Raw genomic sequence first — 22,079 nt, forward strand, 5'->3', positions numbered from 1 at the left:
GGTTATCTCCATCCCTCACCTCATAATTCATGGATCAGCATCCAGTCAATATGTCAGCGTGCAGATTGCATGGAGATATATATATATATCTCAAATAAAAAGATCACGTGTGAGCACATTCACATGCCTTAGACAGTTCTGCAACCCTGCCTTTCCCCATTATCACCTAGCATACAGTGCTTCCACTGCGGCAAGGGATTCTGGGAAATTAAATGCAAATGAGCACTAATATATACCCCACACTGATGAGACCCATTAAGGTCAAAACACCTGTGGGTTTCCTGGCTATACACCTTAACCCTGGCTGTGCTCAAAGCTGTGACCATGCAGCAAGCTTAGGCCTATAGGGAACCATGTTAAAAATGTTATTTTGAAGCAAAAAGTGGCACTGTGTGCTCATTTGCATGTCATTTCCCAGAGTCCCTTGCTGCAGTGGAAGTGCTGTGTGCTGGGTGATAATGGTGAAAGGCGGGGTTGCAGACCTGCCTAAGACATGCAGATGAGCATACAGTTGTATATATATATTATATATATATATATATATATATATATATATATATATATATATATATATACATACTGTTTAAACCAAGTGTGGCTCTTTTATGGAGTGGTAGGATGTGTAGACCAGTGGCTGTGTTTATAATTGTCACAATTACATTTGAATTATCTTCAATTGTGTTAATCTCTTCACACCATATAAGTATATTTAGATGATGCTGCTCCCGATCTCTTCCTATCCATTACATCTACAGCAAATACAGATCCCACGTGTGAGCACATTCACACATCTCGGACAGGTCTGCAACCCTGCCCTTCCCCATTATCTCTTAGCATGCAATGCTTCCACTGCAGCCAGGGATTCTGGGAAATGACATGCAGATGCATTAGAAGTAACTGACTGCTGGACAGTGTTTACATCAGCAAATGTGGATCATGCTGGAGTGGAACTCGAGTTACTGTCGGTTCCTAGGCTTGTTTATTATGATGTTATGACATGAATAAGCCTTCTTTCATAAGTAACTGTCATGGATTTTTACAAAGCAGCACTGCTAGTAACATTTTTGCTGGCTTGTAGTATTTATATTTAAATTCATGGTGGCTGTCAGCGTTATTTCAATGCACCAAGGGCATTTACTGTTGACATGGAAGACCAGCTGGGATTCATCCTACAGGCTAAAGCATTCTCCAATCAAAGGGACAGGACAGCGCATAGCTCAGGCGTGCTCAACTTCAGTCCCCCTCTCCCCCCCCCCCAACAGGTCAGGTTTTCAGGATATCCCAGCTTCGGCACAGGTGGCCCCATCAGAGGCTCAATCGAAGACTGAGCCTCTGATTGTGATACCTGTGCTGAAGCAGGGACTGATTGAGCCACCTGTGCTGAAGCAGGGTGATTGAGCCACCTGGGCTGAAGCAGGGACTGATTGAGCCACCTGTGCTGAAGCAGGGACTGATTGAGCCACCTGTGCTGAAGCTGGGATATCTGGAAAACCTGACCTGTACGGGGGGCTTGAGGACTAGAGTTGAGCTCCCCTGGTCCTGATACAACACACAGAGCACTTGGGGCCTGTTAATGAATTATCTGATAACAATTGACTTATCTGTGTGCTATTAGCCTTGCTGTCTGATCACATAAGTATGACAGTGTTGCGTCCTGTTAGGGCCTGCAGCATGTTGTTGGCTGTCAATCACACGCGTTTTTCTCTTCTCATATCTACAATGCTTCCTCCGTGTCTGCATGAACCAGTTTCAAAACCTACAGGCTCAGCATGAAGGCTCGGAGATCCAAGAGTGTCAGCTGCCTGGCCAGAGCCACCGGCAACAGGACTGGTTACTAAGGGCACTGTGAGAGAGATGCAATGATAGATTAATAGATAAAGGATAGGTATAGATCAATACACGCTGCAATAAATAGATATGAATAGAGGTTTATTAAATGTTATCACTAGGAGTGATGTATTATAGTTGCACAGCAAATAAAAAATACCCCTTGCGAGCACATTCACGTCTCAGATCTGCAGCGCTGCCCTGCCCCATTATCTCTTAGCATACAGTGCTTCCACTGCAGCAGGAATTCTGGGTAATGACATGCAGATGAGCACATACTGTCACCTTTTGCCTCTTATGCATTTTAACATGGATCCCTAAAAGCTCATAGCTGCCATATCCCGAAAGCATTGTATGCTAAGAGTTAACGGGGAAGGGCAGCGTGGCAGAACCTGTTTAAGACATGTGAATGTGCTCACACGCGCTATTTTATTTGCTGTGCGCTGCACAGTGGAGGGTTTTTGCCACATTTTACCCACCATGACTATTAAAGGTTGGAGGAGAGTGCAATGCAATGATATGCATTACTTTTCAGGTCTTTTCTCCTCCTCACTTTTAAAGCGTTACACTCCTCTGCTCCTAATTACATCTCAGAGTAGCAGGACTGTTACCATCCCACGAAATACTGGCGCTCAATGAAAATAGCACAAATGTATTGGCTAGAGATACACTGTATAGTATGTAGAATCATTCCTCACCACCTACTGCTAACATATAATAATAATAATAATGTGTTTGTGGCTGTAATGTGTTTGTTACTGGCCAGATTAATCACAGCGCAATAATGTTGCCCGCTTTACTCACGGTTACCAAAATGAACGAAGACGGAGAAAGAGGAGACGAGGAGGGAGGAGGGAGCAGGAACAGCCCCACAGCTCAAAACTGCAATCCCAGCCGTATAAGATATATCCTCCTTCCATAAGGTATAAGGGTAGATCTTCCACTCTATAATGACACCGCACAGCTCCGGTATGGCTCCGCATACATCAGCTGTTCCGTTGCAGTGGCGGGGACGTAATACTGAAACCGGAGGGCGGTGAAACCAGGATCTGTGCAGCCACGGTCCCGGCTGAACAGACTGCTTCACTGGCAGGGAGCAGGGAGCCTTGTATCGCTAATTGTATCTCTAGCACAGCGTGCATCCAGGAGCATGGTCCGTAGTTGAAATGAATAAAAAATAGAAAATCGGAAGCATAGCTGACAAAAAGGTGTACCGGTGGAACAGTAGACCAATATCAAAAATGTATTAAATTAAAAACATATACACAAAGTCCTGACAGATCCTCTAACGCGTTTCACGCACAGGGCGCTTTATCAAAGAGTGATTTTTGATATTGGTCTATTGTTCCACCTGTACACCTTTTTGTCAGCTGTGCTTCGGTTTTTCTATTTTTGATTCATTTAAACTCCTTACATCTCAGCCCTAATTTCTCGCTGTGCACCATCCCGACTCTCGCGTTCTGCTCAAGGATGTCTTCTCTCTACCCCTTTTGTATCTAAAGCCCTCTCCCGCCTTAAACCTTTCTCACTGACTGCCCCGCACCTCTGGAATGCCCTTCCCCTCAATACCTGACTAGCACCCACTCTATCCACATTTAAGACCCACCTTAAGACACACCTGCTTCAAGAAGCACATGAGTAGCTCCGTGGCGGTCGGATACTATACACATGATACATTAACCTTGGCCCCCTGCAGACGCACTTACCAGAACGCCCTCCTACTGTCTCTGTACATTCTTCCTACCTATCAATTAGATTGTAAGCTCTTTGGAGCAGGGACTCCTTTTCCTAACGTTACGTTTATGTCTGAAGCACTTCTCCCCTTTGTGTTATTTATATTATTTGTTATTTATATGATTGTCACGTGTATCACTGCTGTGAAGCGCTATGTACATTAATGGCGCTATATAAATATACATCCATACATACAAAGAAATACATGCCCATCTCTGCACCAGTTATAAAGTATCAGACAAAAGAAAGAGATTACAAATATATATAAAAAAATAATTAAAGCCGATTTAGAGATGGGTGAATTTTTGGGGACAGATGTGGATCCGCACTGGATCCGCCGGTTCTTTTGGCCCACGGATTTCAGCGGATCAATCTCAAAAAGGGCGAATCGCATTTTGCTAATTTGTAAAAATTATTATTACTAATACACTCTGCCGATTCCGCGACCCCCGGACGGATTTTTAAGAATGCGCCAACGGATCGCTGAATCCACAGATTGAATTCTACAAAGCCGCCCACGGGTTGCATCCAATCGTGTTTTTTGATGGATCCACACGGATTAAAAAACGACCAAATCCGTTTGCGGAATTTACACCACGAAATTGACTATGTGGGGAAAAACCACGAAAGTCCAGAATTTGGGCGCATTCAGCCATCTCTGCAGCCGAGTCAGCAATGGTTACCTGGATAAAAACCAATATCTAAAAGGGAACACAAAAAAGACAAGAACACCAATAAAAAACCCTTCAGTAGAAAAGCTTTATTTTGTTTATTTACACATAGGCGTATAAATGTAAACATATTTATTTGTTGTCATGTCTTTAATAACTTAGAATTCATTGCAGATTAATACTGTTATGTTACCATACAATTAGTGAAATAATTAAATTATATTCACAGAATATACATTCACGTGCATTCAAAAGGATGGTGTTTTTTACGACAGTGGTATAGACACTGCGCCGTTGGCTCTGAGCCTGCTCCGTGTGTGCGCGCCAGACTCCGGGACCTCTTCTGCATGCTCCTCCACTTTCTTTTCCTTTAAGCTATTGATGAATCGCAGGGTGATCTCGTCCCATTCTTCCGGGAGAAGCATTAACAGAAACCCAAGGCAAATGATGATGGTCGCTCCCAGCCTCACAACACTGAAGATCACTTCATGTTTGAGTAGGTCGATGGCTATATAACCGGCAGGACGGGGGAAGGCAAGATGGGAAACACTTAGTATTATCGCTGCACATAATATACACAAAACATTTTGGGGGGGGAAATGGGCCGAGGCCTTATATGGTAATGAAAGATAACTAAACAACATTTAAATAAATTAAATGTGAAATAAAGCTCAACCCCCTTATAACGCTGGGCTTGGGGTCCAAAGAATCACATTGCGCGGATCGCGTTAGAAATAATGTACAATTGTATGCATTGTACAATAAAGTATTTAAGATACTAATAATTGCGTTGTAAAATATTCATAAGTACAAAAATTGGGAGCCACCCTTGCATCGCGTTATAAGCGGATTCGCGTTGTAACGGATCGCGCTATAACAGGGTTGAGCTGTATATATATTTGCGACTTTTTATTTTCATCTGTCTTCACTTACATGTTTAAACACTTTCCCATCATTTCCCTTACTTTGTATTTAAACTGTACTTGTGTATGAATTCGTCAATGTTTTAAAAAGTGATAGCTCCTTAGGACAGGGGTGCTCAACTCGAGACCACAAGCCCCCCCTCCCCAAAATGGTCTGATTTTGAGCATATCCAGCTTCACACAGGTGGCTCAATTTGTGGCTGTCTTCGACTGATTGAGCCATCTATGCTGAAGCAGGGATATCCTCAAAACCTGACCTGTTTGGGGGGGCTTGAGGACTGGAGCTGAGCACCCCTGCCTTAGGGGGTGTATGTATTAACGAATAGCAAAGTGTGTTTTGACGCGCTGCTCCATATTTGGGAGCAGAGCTGCAGCATGTGAGAATGGATTCTTACATCTGATGCAGAATTTTAGACTTACAACACTTCACATCTGGCTGGTTTTGAGGGGCAAATAAAAGGGAAAAAGAATGACTCACAGAGACGCACAATGTGATATGTCATTATAATCTGTGCATCATGTAACTCTCCCCAACTCCTCCCACTGCCTCTCCCCAAGGTGCAAGCTGGGACAGAGACGCAGAATGTGATGCATCTCATTATAATCTGTGCACCATGTAACTCCCCCCAACTCCTCCTGCTGACTCTCCCCAAGGTGCAAGCTGGGACAGAGACGCATAATGTGATACATCTCATTATAATCTCTGCACCATGTAACTCCCCCCAACTCCTCCTACAGACTCTCCCCAAGGTGCAAGCTGGGACAGAGATGCAGAATGTGATACATCTCATTATAATCTGTGCCCCATGTAACTCCTCCCAACTCCTCCCACTGACACTCCCCAAGGTGCAAGCTGGGGCAGAGACACAGAATGTGATACATCTCATTATAATCTGTGCACCTTGTAACTCCCCCAACTCCTCCTACTCACTCTCCCCAAGGTGCATGCTGGGGCAGAGACGCAGAATGTGATACATCTCATAATAATCTGTGCCCCATGTAACTCCTCCCCAACTCCTCCCACTGACACTCCTCAAGGTGCAAGCTGGGACAGAGACGCAGACTACGATACGTCTCATTATACTGTAATTTGTGCATCGTGTAACTCCCCCCACCTCCTTTTACTGACTCTCCAAGGTGCAAGCTGGGGCAGAGACGCAGAATGTGATACATCTCATTGTAATCTGCACCATGTAACTCCCCCCAACTCCTCCTACTGACTCCCCAAGGTGCAAGCTGGGGCAGAGACGCAGAATGTGATACATCTCATTATAATCTGTGCACCATGTAACTCCCCCCAACTCCTCCTACTGACTCCCCCCAAGGTGCAAGCTAGGGCAGACAGGGCAAATTACTTTGATACATAGGTGCATGATGACAAAATACCCCAGTTTTGTTCTAACATTGTCTTCACCGCTAGAAACCGCTTATGTTATTTTGCACATCATTTGCTTTACATTTTTTTTAGCATTTATCTATTTTATAACAGCTAAATGGAACTTCATAATATTTTGTGCAACAAAATGTACAAACAATTTGCTTCAAATGTAGCCTCCAAACTCTGCTAACTGCCTCTTCATTTAATCCTAACAACTGCTTGAAAAACGTACCTGCATTGCCTGGAACACTGAGTACTGTTCCAATAGAAATTAGAATGGGATACGTAAGCACAACGCCAACATTCACCAGAATGTTAAAAGCTGCAATGAAAAACATCACTCCATGAAAAGGAGCCAGCATGACGAGATTCTTTATCATCTACAGCACTTACTAAAAGCAGACATTTATTAATTGTAAGCATCAAGTATAAAATTACGATTTATTTTTTTACCCAGGATTGAAGCAGGGGGTCTCCGAAGCTGAAGCCCATTCATTTCAGCTCCAAGGACCCTCTGCTTCCCAAGATACTTACCTCCATATGGGGTGTCGGTATCCGCTCCGACTCGGCTAGCTGGGGTTCACATAATGGCCGCTTTTCAACGCTCCCGCACCCTTGCGGGCCAATAGGAAGCCATGACATCATCCGGTGAGGATTTCTATTGGCCCATGTGACCAGGGGCTTTAAACTTTGTAGAGATATCGACACCCCCTTTCCGAGGTCTGTATCTGGAGAGGCAGGGGATCCTCCGAGCTGACATGAGTGGGGCTCAGCTCCGGACAACCCCTGCTTCAATCCTACAGTATGTTCAAAAAATAATTTTAAAAAAAAGCACATAAATTGCTCTTTTTAAGGCCAGCGATGGATTCAAATGTTATTTAACCAAAATCTGACACCTAAAAGTATGTTAAGTTAGTTTGTAAACATAGGGCGCTGAGACTTGGGAGGGGGGTGATTTCCTCTGGCTGTTCCCTTGTATCGGATGTTACTGTGTTTACCAAGTTTGGCCCAGCAATTTTTGGATATGTCTTTTCAGATTCTGGTGAAAAAGGTTAGAAAACTGTTTTAAATGTGAATTACAAGGAAAATATAAACCAGGAGTGGCCAACTCCAGTCCTCAAGGTCCACCAACAGGTCAGGTTTTCAGAATATCCCCTCTTCAGCACAGGTGGCTCAATCATTGACTGCTGGTGGCTCTTGAGGACTGGAGTGGGCCAGTCCCCTGATATAAACTATTAATACATTCATTTAAGATCCTTCGCTACTTACCTAGCCATAGGCCTGCCACGCCACACAGATAACCCCACGGCAAAGCAGAAAACGATGACCAGTGTTCAACTTTGGTAAAATAAAGTATGATTGGGGTGCACGAAATAAAGATTAAATTGAAGAATCCCAATGTAGAAAAGAAATGCGCAGCTTCACCAAAGTTTGCAGTCCCGAGAAACATCTTAAACAAAACCTACAAGAATGGGGGGGGAAAATAGAATTGACTATAAAATCCAATTTGTAAATGTTGACAGAATCGTTGCTCAGGAATAAACTAGTGGAACATAATTACATTAAAGTAATGTAGTAATGGCAAGAGGGCATGGGGTAAAGTCTACACAGCATGAGTCATACATAGCCAAACTACAAGTATTGATCCATGGATGGATATAGAGCGCCATTTGGATAGGATGTTAAAGTATCATCTAAGGCCTCGGGCATGGTGCCTCGGGCCGCGCTGATCAGCGCTCCTGCTCTGCCTCGCCTGCTCAAACTGGAGCTTTTTTGTGTCCTGGCAGGCGAGACAGTGAGCGCGCTTTGGGGTCGGTGCATAGGCGGGGCGGAGGCAGGCCGGAGGCGTGTCGGGAGGCGGATCGGAGGCGGGCGGAACACAGAGCTAGTCCCTCGCTCCCATTGGATATGAGCGATCACGTGACCGCTCCTCCGCTTCCCTGAGCGGCAAATTTTAAATTTGCCTGTCTCGCCAAAATACCTGAGCCTCCGCACGCATGCAGAAGGCGCTGCTAAAGCCACGCTGATGACAGATGCAGGGGGTAAGTGCATCTGCTCAGCGAGGCTCAGCACGGCTCAGCAAGCCTCACCCTACTATGTCCCAGGCCTAAGGAGGTAAAGGTGAAGACACGAACATATGAAAGAGGACACATTCCAAGCATGGTTCTTGGAGTAGGCAAATCTTCATCACACTTACGGTTTATCATCATTCATCCCATCATAGATTAATTACAGTGAATATAACCATCTAGTCTTCCCTAATCTAGGACATCAAGGGTGTGTAAGTGAAAAAAAAATGCACACCAGAAAATGCATAGTTAAAAACAATAGGGGTAAAGATAGAATTATTACTAGAAGATATGTTACAAATGCTTTTAAGAGTATCAAGGATGATGATGAGTGATGATGATGAGTAATGATGATGAGTAATGATGATGAGTAATGATGATGAGTAATGATGATGAGTAATGATGATGAGTAATGATGATGAGTAATGATGATGAGTGATGGTGATGAGTGATGATGATGAGTGATGATGATGAGTGATGATGATGAGTGATGATGATGAGTGATGATGATGAGTGATGATGATGAGTGATGATGAGTGATGATGATGATGATGATGATGATGATGATGATGATGATGATGATGATGATGATGATGATGATGATGATGATGATGATGATGATGATGATGATGATGATGATGATGAGTGATGCTGGCCTCGGAATTGGGAGTCTGAGATTCTGGAGCCATTACCAGCTCTTGGTTAACCTTGTGCAAGTTATTTTCAGTTGTAAGCTAAATTATATATGTGCCCGCGGGGTTTCATATATAGAAAAATAAAAGGCATGATGGGATTGCTATTTCCTTACCACGGCCGTCTCTTATTTATAAAACACATTTTCCTTCCCACAGACTTCAGTGTATATGTTTATATTCTGAGAGTCATTTTCAAAACCAACCCAAATAACTACTAGAAATGTTATCAGTATGCCATTGACACAAATACTGGGTCAATCCATCTGCCTTTGTTACCCTAAGGAAAAAAAGAGATGTGAAAATATTGAGATAAAGGAAGCATCATTTACTCATGTTAGACTGTTCTGTACATCAGCCCTAATAGTTATATTCATAGCTACTTATGTTGATAACGTTTAAGGGAATGTAGTAATATTAATGTGTATTACAGTCTGTGAATGTTGGGCTGGATTGCGGAGGAACAGGTAAGTTGTCAAGGGACACGATGAAAACAAATCTACAAGCATACACTGTAGCTACTTGCCAAAAAGGATGGAAGAGCAAATCAAGCCCAGCTGTCATCCCTGTCACCCCCACTGCTTCTCCTTGGAAAGCAGTGTGGGTGACGGGACAATGGCAGTCTCTGGGCTCACCGGAGAGGGACATGCTGTTGTACGAGAGTCCGACAAAGTAAAGCAAAGGAGAGAAGAAGAAGGAAGGTGACCGCAACAGAGATACAGGTAGGTGCCTCATATAATTCTCTGCTGTTGGCGCCATGCACCTGTGTGTGTGTGTGTGTGTATATGTATGTATGTGTATATATTTTATAATATATAATATATACATACATATATATATAATAGCAGATTTTCAGATATAGACACAAAAGGATCAAGTCCAAGTACAAAGTCCACAGAAATATTGTGCATGCTGCTTTTGTTCTGGGCTTGTTAGAGAGGCAATCCAAGCTAGCAATTTTGTTTTTATTTATTTATTTTTAACATAGAATTGAAGCAGGGGGTCTCTGGAGTTTAAACCCATCAGTTTCAGCTCCGGGGACCCCCTGCTTCCAGAGATACATAGCTCCATAGGGGATGCCGGTAGCCACTCCGTTCTGGTAGTAGAGTTCATTTAATGGCGGAGTTTCAAACCTCCCGCGCCCCGCAGGCCAATAGGAAGCCGTGACATCATCAGGTGCAGCTTCCTATTGGCCCACGTGATGCGGGAAATTTAAACTTTGCAGAGATACCGGCACCCCCTTTGGAGGTAAGTATCTCGGGAAGCAGGGGGTCCCCGGAGATGAAGTAATTGAGGTTCAGCTCCAGAGCCCCTGTGCTTCAAACCAATGTTAAAAAACACGCAAATTGCTCCGTTAGAGGCTCACATTAAAATCAGGTAAAACTCAATGCATGTCAATGAATGGGAAGCCAAATGTGACACTCACTGGGTGATGCTTTGCATATCACTACCCAGAATGCTTTTCTGCAGATAACTATTGCATGACATGTGACAATCGGGTGAATGATGCAGGGTTTGGGGCCCCGTGGAAGATGTGCTGTGGCACATATTGGGTATTTGAAAAAATCGCTACATTTTTAGGCATATCATGCCATTCTTTACATGTAGATTGATACAAGTGTGGTTATACTGCACACTACATACCTTGTACAGTGCTGAAGCCGAGGCAGATCCAACAGCCAATGCCACTCCGATGATCGAGTCACCATGGAAACCATCTGCATACGCCATCATGACGATTCCTGTGATTGCCATTATAGCAGCAACTATCTGTGCCATAGAAAGAAGCAAAAACAATGATATCTTCAATGCCTCCTATCAGTGGAAGACATCTGACCTCATGAACAGCCTGTTGTACATTGCAGAGGAATGCGTTGCAGACTTCCACATGCGAGAGAGAGATTTGTTTGGAAGGTCAAACCCTACATGGCTTCAACCTTGAAAACAAAATCTTTAACTGGGGTCCGGCATCTCCAGTTCATGTGATCGCTCTTGGGCAACCACATGACTGCGACCAGGCTCTGGATGCTGGAAACAGAAGTAGAGCGTATTTCACTTCCATTTCGATCTGGCCACTCTGTTGGCGGGGTGAGCCCGATCACTCGCCCCTCCCCGCCCCCCCCCCCCCAGGAAACGAGAAAGTGCATGACATACCTGGTACATCGTAAGGGTATCTGGCATGCCATTAGATCAGTGGGAAGCAGGGGTGGCCAACTCCAGTCCTCAAGGGCCACCAACAGGTCAGGTTTTCAGGATATCCCAGCTTCAGCACAGGTGACTCGATCAGTGGCTCAGTCAAAGACTGAGCCACCTGTGATGAAGCTGGGACTGATTGAGCCACCTGTGCTGAAGCTGGGACATCCTGAAACCCTGCCCTATTGGGTGGGGGCTTGAGGACTGCAGTTGAGCCCCCCAGGGACTACAAGATTATTCCATTCTCCCATCAACCATCCTCTGCACAATTTGGAGAAAAATATGCTAACATATTTACTAATGACCCAAAGCATAAAAACAGAGGGGGGGAAGACTGGAGGGTTAAAGATTAGACATTTTGCCTGGCAAGAAGAATGAAGCTCCCAGCCTATTCAAGCGGGTTCAGTGAACCATTTCTATACCATCTGCAGCTGTTATTGATATTTCTCAGGCACTGGATTTCCTCTCTCAATTAGCAGATTTTTCTTACAAGAAACACATTTTGTCCCATGGACACGCCTGACCTTGTTCACCCTGGATTGAACATGTGTGAGGCTGAGTAGTCTGAACATTGCAGCATTGTATCTATATTTAAGTTTAACACATGCAGTGACACCAGAGACACTGATATAACAAGTGCCATCAACAAATATGACTATTTCTGTTCCCCTCTTTCTGTTGGATCATATGTTACTGTGTACATTGAAACCCATCCATCAATGTCATATTTTCTCTGCAAAATTCAGCAAATATTCTGCCATCCAGAGTAAAGAATTATACAACTGAATGTCTGAAATTCATGTCTGTTTTGCTCCAACCTGTCTCTATTTCTGAACTGCAAACGTCCACACAGAAAGCCTGCTTATTCATTTTGCCCTCCTCAGAATTAAACTTCAAGGGGGTTATTCGTTGAACTCTCACTGAACGCAATGGAAACATTAAGTTACCTTCTGCTCTTATTACTAATTTCCTTCACTGATTTCTATCGTGATACAAGCCCAATGAAACAGGAGAAAAAAAACACAAGTGTGTCGTCATTAATGCCACATTCCAGTCTTCGGACCCGTTCCATACATTATCCCTCCCTTGTTATTTTCAGACGGAAAAAGCAGAGGCAAAACTAGCGTAAACCTCTGACAAATTCCTTTAATTGCCTGTTCACTGACAAGTTTCTCTGCCACCGTTAGCATGTACATTGCAGGAGACCTAGAGCCATTCCCACTTTTGTTTCTAGAGAGAACGAGTGACACTAACACTGAAATCGGCACCGACAGGGGAACCCAATTCCAATTTCTTTACCAACTCTTTGTGGCCTTGGGCAGGTTAGTCGCCGCACATTAGATTATACGTTTTATAGGGAAGATACCTGATAAATTATTTTTACAAACCTACATACACTGTACAGCTAAATACGCACAATCTGTTTTATTATTATAGATGTGCTCTGAAGGTTTTTTTTTATTTTTATGGAAGTCTGATATTTGTATAATTTGCTACTACTTTTTGCAAGCAGAATACATACCGTATAACATTTTACTGAAAGTAGGATCATTCTGGGGAAGAGCGCGGGGCCTCTGTAAGCGCTCTTCCTCAAAGCATTTAAATGAAATGCCGGGGAGTGGGCGTGAGGCCTCTGTAAGTTCCCTTACCTGGTCTCCGGTGGCTTCTGGCGACGCGTCAAAAGTCGCCGTGGCGTCACATGACGTCTGACTTCAGAAGACCCTGGAGAACAGGTAAGGGGGGGGGGGACGAGCAGGTGGGGAGACCAGGCAGGGGGGTGCAGACGGAAACGTTTGCACACCCCTGATCTAATGTATACAACAAGAGACAAGAGCCACAATGCTACATCCAATATGCCAAATTATTTTGTACATAACTATGTATTTTATCTATATTCATGGAAAGACAACGTTTCCGGTCCCACGTGGACCTTTCATCAGGTCCATTTATGAAAGGTCCAAATGGGACCTGAAACTTTGTCTATCCACTGTTCTTGGCTGTCACATTAAATGGAGAACTTCATTATGAACTTGTTGCTAGAGCTCTTCTTTGTATCTCTGTCTTAGAGGAGACCTGCACTGTGAAGACATTGTTTGTTATTCATGAGTGCTCCTTCCCCTTGGACCATAATATAAGGTTAAGACATTGTTAACCCCCTTCCTACTGATGCAAGCAGAATCCCTATAACATTTTCCCGAATAGGATGATTCTGGTAAATAAACAAGGATGAAGTGTTTAATGTATATGTCCTTACCCGGACGCCCATGAACTTGTCCTTCAGCACAATCCAGGAAAGCAAGAACATAAATGCTTTGTTGCAGCAGAACAGGGCAGAGACATCCGTGGCCGTCAACTTCTTCAAAGCCAGTAAGTAGAGGTAATTGGTCAAGGTCCATAGAATGGAAAAGGGTGCGGTCCGTTTAAGGAAGAGTTTCAGGGTCAAACCATCTTCACCAAAAATCCGACTGCATTCCCTGAGGAGCCCAAAAAGGATGAAATAGTTCAGATTTGCATATTGAACTCCACGCATTTCCAGGACATAAAATATGGCAAAAAGAAATATACGTGAAATTAGTCGTTGGTACATTAAACGTGTGGGCGTTGTGTATATACGGCACGAGTCATTTCCAGATGATATTCACCTCTGCCAAAAAAAACCCCACCATTCTCAGAAAGTGAATCTTTTCACTCAACAATTAAATCATTCCAAACCAAATGAAGATGTGTATGGAAACAGAAGCAGATACATTATATGTAATAAGCATGTTTGAGAAATAGAACACATCACATTCTTCTGAGAATGTCAACATGACTGGAAGAGTTCTCACTGTACAGAGCGTACCATCGGTCTTTCATCTTTCTTTGGCTGCTTGTAATACATAGACCATTAATAAACAAGTTCCTTAAGTGTTGAGTGTTAAGACATTGGATTTTATCATGTTTATACTAAAATAAGTGGAAGGTATTACCATTGGAGGTATGTCAAATCTTCTAATAATATAGTGCCCAGATGCACTAAGCTCTGTTACATGATTGAACATCACGTTAAGCCTTCCCACGTCATAGGACAATAATGTTACGTTTAGCCATTTACTGCGTTAACTAAACCGGCCCTTAGTAATAATGATATTCAAGTGAGATGTTACCAGAAGAGAGCATATCCACAAAAGTGCATTAAGGTTAACATGGAGAGACTACACTAAGTTAGATCACACCTACACTTGGTGTTACTCACATCCTTCATATCGGTATAAAGGGTCTGAGTGGGTATAACGCCACGGTTACGCATGCGCTAACTAACATGGTGTTATTTCCCTCTCCTCTCTTTCTCAACCTGAGTTAAACACCTATTTCAGGGTCTGGATTGGAGTAACGCCGAGACATACTGAACGTCACATTATTGGTAGATAACACAACGTTATGCTATAATGGCGTTTAGCCCGTGCGAATGAGATGTAGAACGGCAGTTGTTTTTGCATATAATTAGCTTTGATATGTGTTGACTTCAGGAAACATTACGTCCATTCTTGTTTTAGGTAACTTCACGGGCCCTGATTTAACAGGGTTTGTGGTCCTAGCCCAGAGGTGGCGAACTCCAGTCCCCAAGGGCCACCAATGGGTCAGGTTCTTCAGGATATCACTGCTTCAGCACAGGTGGCTCAGTCAAAGACTGAGCCACTGAATGAGCCACCTGTTCTGAAGCAGGGATATCTTTAAAATCTGACCTGTTGGTGGCCCTTGAGGACTGTAGTTCTCCACTCCTGATCATGTAAATCCATTTATGGGTTTTATGAAATCACATCTAAGGTCATAATGTTCTTCTATGTCAATGACTGCACCACCTGTGCTGGAGCAGGGATATCCTGCAAACCTGACCTATTGGTAGCTCTTGAGGACTGGAGTTGGCCCCCCCGGGCTAGACCCATTGGTGGGAAACAGGTGGCATGGTGCCCTCCCCAGAAGCCTGCTCTCCCTCTCCCCCCAGTGCAGAGGAAGTGGAGATGTTGCTGGCGTGCATTGTAGCTTCCGCCCGCTGCCCTATGACAGTGCTAATCACTACTGTAGTGACCAGTGTAAGGAGAGGAGTGGGACAGTATACATCTGTGTGCCGGCATTAGGAAGTTCTCTGGAGGGAGTAGGGAGGAAGAAAAAGGAATCAACACCAATAGTGAATAATTAAGTAAAGGTTAAGTCAAGTAAGGTTAAGAAAACCTCCAGCAACAAATCTGAGAACTTTCTGAAGACGTTGGTTTTCTGTGGCCTCCATATGAATCTCAGCAAGACCAAAGTGATGGTCAACAAACGTGTGAAGTCTGCAAAGATCAAAATAAATGGAATAGAACTAGAAGTCTAAGACTGTGTCTACCTTGGCAGGCAAGTAACAATGGATGGGAACCTTCTGAATGAAATCAACAGGAGAATGAAGATGGGATGGATGCGCGTTTGGAAGAAACAAGAATATCTTTCAAGGGAACCCTTCCACTGCATAAAGAGGAAAGTTTCCAACCAGTGTATTCTGCCCATACTCATGTGTGGATGGGAAACTTGGACCCTAAATGTGAAGACCATTCAGAAGCTTCTGTCAACTCAAAGAAGAATGGAGAGATGTCTGCTGGGTATTATCCCCCGAAGAGACAGGAAAAAGAATGAATGGGATCTAAACCAAACAAAATTCAGTGACTTCAACACAAGGGTGAAGAAATGAAAATAGCGATGGGCCAGACATATCACAAGAAGCAATGACCATCATTGGACAAAGATGCTACACGACTGGATTTTGAGGGCAATTGAAAGACCAAGACGATGACCAAAAGTAAGATGGGAGGATGACATTTGAAAATGTGTGGAAGTAACGTGGAAAAGAGAGGTTTGCAAACATAGTACCTGGATGATACTTGGGGAGGCCTTCATCATGCAGTGGATCTACAAGGGCTGAAGATGATGAGGATATATAATGTGTAATGTGTATGTGTAATGTGAGGCCCTTGTTAGGGCTTAAGGGTGCACATGCGGCCCTTGAGGTATATCATGTTGCCTACCACTGGTCTAGCCCTCAGTCTTTTTGTAAAAGGTATATTTTTATCAAGATCAACAAAGTTAAATAAAACTGTGATTTGCACTTTACTGCAAAAAATCTAGAACCAATGCAGTACTTTTTGTTGAGTAAAGGACTCGACACATTATTTGCATGATACGCCTAAATGAAATTAGCAGCAGTATTAAATGCAAATGTCATTAGTACACCAGGGATATTCATGTCTTGGCTGGAAAAGTAACCTTTTAATTAATGAAAGGCAGCTACTTATTGACATGTGGCTTCAGTTTCGACACATCTAACACCATACATAATGTCCATATCTATTCCACACATTTGCACTTTTCCGTCTCTGGATCTGTAAAACAATGTTGTAAAGCAAGTACAAAGAAAGAACACATTTCATTTCCAGAAGAGCAGACCCCTCACTCGCTTTGAAAGGGCTAACCATTAATATGCAAGTGCCAAGACCCTTATTGAAGAAAATGATATAAACAGGATACAGCATTATTATCTGTATTATTCTGTGGGGCATACTCCACAGAGATTCAATGCTATCTTAAGGTGGCTCCCAATACCTGCGGTTCATGGGCCAGTTTGGATTTTCCATGTATTAAGTATTGTAAGTTTCGGTGGACTCCCTAGTTATTGATGGCTATTTATTTGGAAATGGCAAAACTACTGTATCAGTCGGGGGTTCTCAACTCCAGTTCTCAAGACCCCCCCAACAGGTTAGATTTTTAGGATATTCCAGATTCAGTACAGATGGCTCAATCAGAGGCTCAGTCAAAGACTGAGCCACCTGTGCTGAAGCTGTCAGGTTTTAAGGCTATCCCAGCTTCAGCACATGTGGCTCAATCAATGGCTCAGTCTTCAACTGGAGTAGAGCACACCTGGTATAAGTGACAAAGCCTACTGTACCTGATTTTTTGGAGCAGTGACTGCTTTTCTTGTGCTGTTGCTAGGTGTCCAGAATAATACACCGGGAAAAACATAATGTTCCAGTTTGTTGAGAACCAAGTCATGAAGAAGGGGCAGTAAAAGTTCTTGTACGTGATTTTGACAATCTGTGTGGTTCCGACCCAGGAGGATGAGACTGACAGAATAATCAGAAATCCCCAGACAATTTTAAGGAATGTTGACGTGCAGGACTGGCAGCGAGTTTTTTCATGGTTCTCAGGGCTATTCTCCGTATTTCCTTGTGATCCTTCTCCTCCTGAAATCAAATAAAAATACATTCATATTTTATTTATGTTAACTCATTTGCTGTCCGAGTGTCCAGATACACATTGACACAAAGAAATCACAAGTGTGTTGCATTTATTATCTCTTATCAACAGAGGGAAGTGGAGTATTTCAGAAGCCAAGTTTGTGTACTTGTGAAGCCTTAAAAATGTATATTTATGTTGTTATATATACTGTATATAGCTGCCGAAGACACGGCGCACCCCCTAGTACCCCTTGAAGTGCACTCTCCTATGTAGGTGATCATTTATCTGACAACATATAAAAATGACTACTAAGTTGAATCAATAGGTTATGAGCTATTAGACTCTGGGCAAAACCCGTATTAATTAATTAATTAGTTTAAAGTACATTATTCTATATAATCAATAAAAGAAGTGGGGTATATCGGCCCATAAATTAAATGACAAAGACACTGTACATACATGAAAAACAAACACAAAATCTGGGATGAATATTCCCCTGATGTTATACGTTGGAGTCTCCTAATAATGTAAGTTTTGATCTTGGGGTTTATGTCTGTTATTTCGCCTCTTCTTCTTTGTTTTTAGAGTCTGTGTGTCGTGTCGCCTCCTCTCCGCTCAAAGGGACGCAAAGTACTAAAGAAAAAGTACCTTTTTGGAACTCTATTAAGAATTGGCTAACTAAGGGCGTGCTTATAGCGCTGGCAACGGCGATGCGACCGATGACGTCACCCGTCGCCATCAGCGAAAGTTGTAATTTGTTTTTTAGCAACATCGCTGGCGACAAAGCTAATGACGTCACGAAGGGGGCGAGGCAGTGCAATCCGTTTGGTTTAGAGACAGTCACATGTGGCGACTGTCTCTAAAACAAATCATTTACCTGGCTTCCCAATTTTTGGTCGCAACGTCGCACCGTCGCCGTCGCGCTTACTATAAGCGCTTGCGACGGAGTCAATGTGTTTGTTTTGGAGCAACATCGCATCGCCGTCGCAAAGGCACTATAAGCGCAGACTTAGATCTCATGTACGGACACATAGTTACATAGTAGATGAGGTTGAAAAAAGACGTACGTCCATCAAGTTCAACCTATGCTAAATTTAGACAACAGATACTTTATCCTAGATCTATACTTACTTATTGATCCAGAGGAAGGCAAACAAAAAACCCCATTAAGGGGAAAAATTAATTCCTTCCTGACTCCAAGAATTGGCAATCGGATTAATCCCTGGATCAACATCCTTCCCATGTATACTTATTTGGTATATCCCTGTATACCTTTCCCATCTAAAAAGATGTCCAACCTTTTTTTTTGAACAAATCTATTGTATCTGCCATCACAGTCTCCATGGGTAATGAATTCCACATTTTAACTGCCCTTACTGTAAAGAACACTTTCCTTTGTTGCTGGTGAAATTTCCTTTCCTCCAACCTTAAGGGATGCCCCCGAGTCCTTTGTAATGCCCGTGGGATGAGTTCTTTTGAAAGCTCCTTGTATTGTCCCCGACTATATTTGTCTATAGTTATCATATCCCCTCTTAGACGCCTCTTTTCTAATGTAAATAAATCTAATTTAGCTATCCTCTCCTCATAAGTTAGAATGTCCCTCCCCTTTATTAATTTGGTGGCTCTTCTCTGCAAAGATTATAGTATACAATCACGGATCCAATGTTTGCCATATAATTCGGATGATGTGACCAATAATTTAAGGTAGACTTTATGCAGTGGTTTGCATAATTACCATAGATAGTAAATTTACTGATTCCTCATTATGTAGATGAAGACAGAACAGTTCCTGAATGCTCAGTGTTTGAGAGTATGATATATATTAGTGCAGTTTGCTTGTCATATTACTGTAAGCAATGGTGTGCTATTACATCCTTATGTTTAAAGCCCCACTCTGATGCCTGCCACTAAAGTACTGTAGCTGCACAGGGCTCACTAATTACATCAATTATGTTATTCTCATACTCATATCTTGTAGATTACAGTGGCATAAAACAAGGTCTACTACTAGTATACCGCTTGCTACTTAGTTGTCAAATAACGAATCCCCATATTGTATAGAGAGGAGTAGCGAGTAGCTATCTGCATGTAGCCCTTGTCTCTTTAGAAAGGTATGGTATGGGAGCACCTGGGTTCACTGCCACCGCAGGTGTGTCACTGCCTGTCATGGAGTGTGTGGGAAATCACTGCGCCCCTAATCAGAATTGTCTGAACTGTCTTTAATAAAATTATAGTAAACCGAGATGAGTTTCATGATATCTATCTAGTATAGTCACTACCGTGATTTATAGAGTCATATAGGGGCCTACAGTATGCAGTAAGTTGCGAGAAGGCTGAATTCGCCTTTTTTATTGCGAGATTGCCATATGGTATGCAGTTGATGGTGGTATGTGTGCGAGATAACTGAAACACGGCACATGCTATTGTTGCCGGAAATAAAGCGCCGTGCGGGTGGCGAGAATAGCTATTTCGCCATATTAAGCACTACGCTGAATGCAGTAGATGCCGAGTAAGATCTCGGCGGTGCGCGGCAAAAACTCTTAGCGAGAAAAGTGCCAAAAAGCTGCGCCAATCCAAGAAGGCACCAACAACCAGCCGAGAGCCGAACATTTCAGCTGCTAGTGAAATTGCTGTGGCATTCTAGTGTTGCTGTTGCCAGCGCAGCTTGACTTGTATTACATGTCATTCTGAACTTCTTACATGTGTTGTTTAGTGGTTCTGCACAGGGATTAACTAAAGTGTTTGTACTGATTGGGCACTTTGCATGGAAACTCCAATCTACTTTAAGGGAACTTTCTGCGCATAAGTGGCTATTGATCACAACTACAGGTAAATTATTTTAGGTCAAACTTTTGATGTGTGATTAAAAATAATTATATTATTCTTAACCCCATATTGCAGTGGAGGGCATACCGATACATTACGTCATCCGCCACTTGCTGCATGAACGCGAAGCACTGCGCCGTGTTCGCGCAACATGTGGAACTCACCATTTTACTCACAATCACAAAAAAGGAGATCTAATTGCGCTGGCGACAGACACATCTCGCAACTTACTGCATAGGCCCCATAGAGTCAATGATCTGACGATCGTGTGAGTATCTGCCTGCTCTTGTTGCTGTGCTCCCAGCTTGTTTCGGCTGGATCTGCGCACCTAGTTTATATTCAAAATATTGCAGGGAGTATAATACTCATAAGACAAGAACTCTAATTGCCGCTGGATCGGAGCGCCGATATTATGTTCAAAACTGCCCGTTGGGCTCCCAGATCCCATTATCTGCACAGTGTGCGAGTACTTCCCTTCTACTGTGGCTGTGCTCCCAGCTAGTCTCGGCTGAATCAGAGCACCTAGTTGATATGAGAAATATTGCTTGGGGTGTAGTACTCACAGAAAGCAGGACTCAAATGGAGGATGTACAGTGTCTTTGTCATTTAATTTGTGTGCCGATATACCCCACTTCGTTAATTAATTATATAGAATAAAGTACTTTCAACTAATTAATTAATTCACCACTGTTTACTAGGGGTTTTGTCCAGAGTCTAATAACTCATAACCTATTCAACTTAGTAGTTGTTTTTATATGTTGTCAGATAGATTATCACCTACATAGGAGAGTGCACTACAAGGGGTACTAGGGGGTACGCCGTGTCTTCTGCAGCCTCCCCCAATTCTGTCCATTGCCTACCCTAACCCCTTTGCACCCCTAAAAAAACAGGAACTTTTTGGCTGAGAGGTTGGTTCTTTTCTTTCTTACCGGAAATTCTGATGAAACCTGAAAAAATGTAATCAAATAAAATCTTAGTATGCTCTTTTTTTCCAGGCGAGATTGCCACGTTAGAGAGAAGAGAGGTAGCTGGAAACTATGCCTCTTTCTTTTCCAACAGCATGCTCCAAGTCTGTGGTATTTATACTATTTTACATGTTATAAGGCTCGTACCTTTAGACCCTTTTGGAGCTCACTTATATTAGCAGTGAATTAGATAAACAAGTAGTTAAAGTTTATGTGCAACGATGGAACATTTATTTATTTAGTTACATTGAGACAGCAGTTATGAAATCATGAAAAGGCCCTTACAATTGAAGTCCTTGGTTACTAAATGTGACACCCCGCGAATGATATTGGTGTAACTGGTTTGCCATGCCAGAATTCGGTGCACTGTGCCGTGCATTATATTCCTGACATGTCTACACATTATGGACTTGGTCATAGCAATAATGGCTTCATTTTTATTCTAACTGCGGCTGTCCTTGTGTATAATCAGTTGTCAGGCCTGACCAAACCAATATAGACATCTTTTACAATGAATTATTACTTCATCACACGGTCTAGAGCCAAGGGCAATGC

The 22,079-nt window shown here is 42.9% G+C and overlaps 1 protein-coding gene across 2 annotated transcripts in view; it reads right to left on the reverse strand.

Moving 5' to 3' along the window:
- Nucleotides 1-4,310: 4,310 nt before the first annotated feature.
- The window catches only part of SLC35F4 (solute carrier family 35 member F4), a 78,042-nt gene continuing 60,273 nt past the window's right edge, over nucleotides 4,311-22,079 (reverse strand). For both annotated transcript variants that reach the window (XM_075614774.1, XM_075614775.1), the window contains exons 3-8: nucleotides 17,444-17,738; nucleotides 13,742-13,961; nucleotides 10,939-11,064; nucleotides 7,803-7,995; nucleotides 6,766-6,855; nucleotides 4,311-4,740 (exon numbers count right to left, since the gene is read on the reverse strand). In XM_075614774.1, coding sequence (XP_075470889.1) covers nucleotides 4,499-4,740; nucleotides 6,766-6,855; nucleotides 7,803-7,995; nucleotides 10,939-11,064; nucleotides 13,742-13,961; nucleotides 17,444-17,738 — 1,166 coding nt within the window. In that variant the 3' untranslated portion in view covers nucleotides 4,311-4,498. The remainder of the gene's footprint in view (nucleotides 4,741-6,765; nucleotides 6,856-7,802; nucleotides 7,996-10,938; nucleotides 11,065-13,741; nucleotides 13,962-17,443; nucleotides 17,739-22,079) is intronic.

Source organism: Ascaphus truei, chromosome 9 (genome assembly GCF_040206685.1).
Source record: "Ascaphus truei isolate aAscTru1 chromosome 9, aAscTru1.hap1, whole genome shotgun sequence".
Classification (NCBI taxonomy): domain Eukaryota; kingdom Metazoa; phylum Chordata; class Amphibia; order Anura; family Ascaphidae; genus Ascaphus; species Ascaphus truei.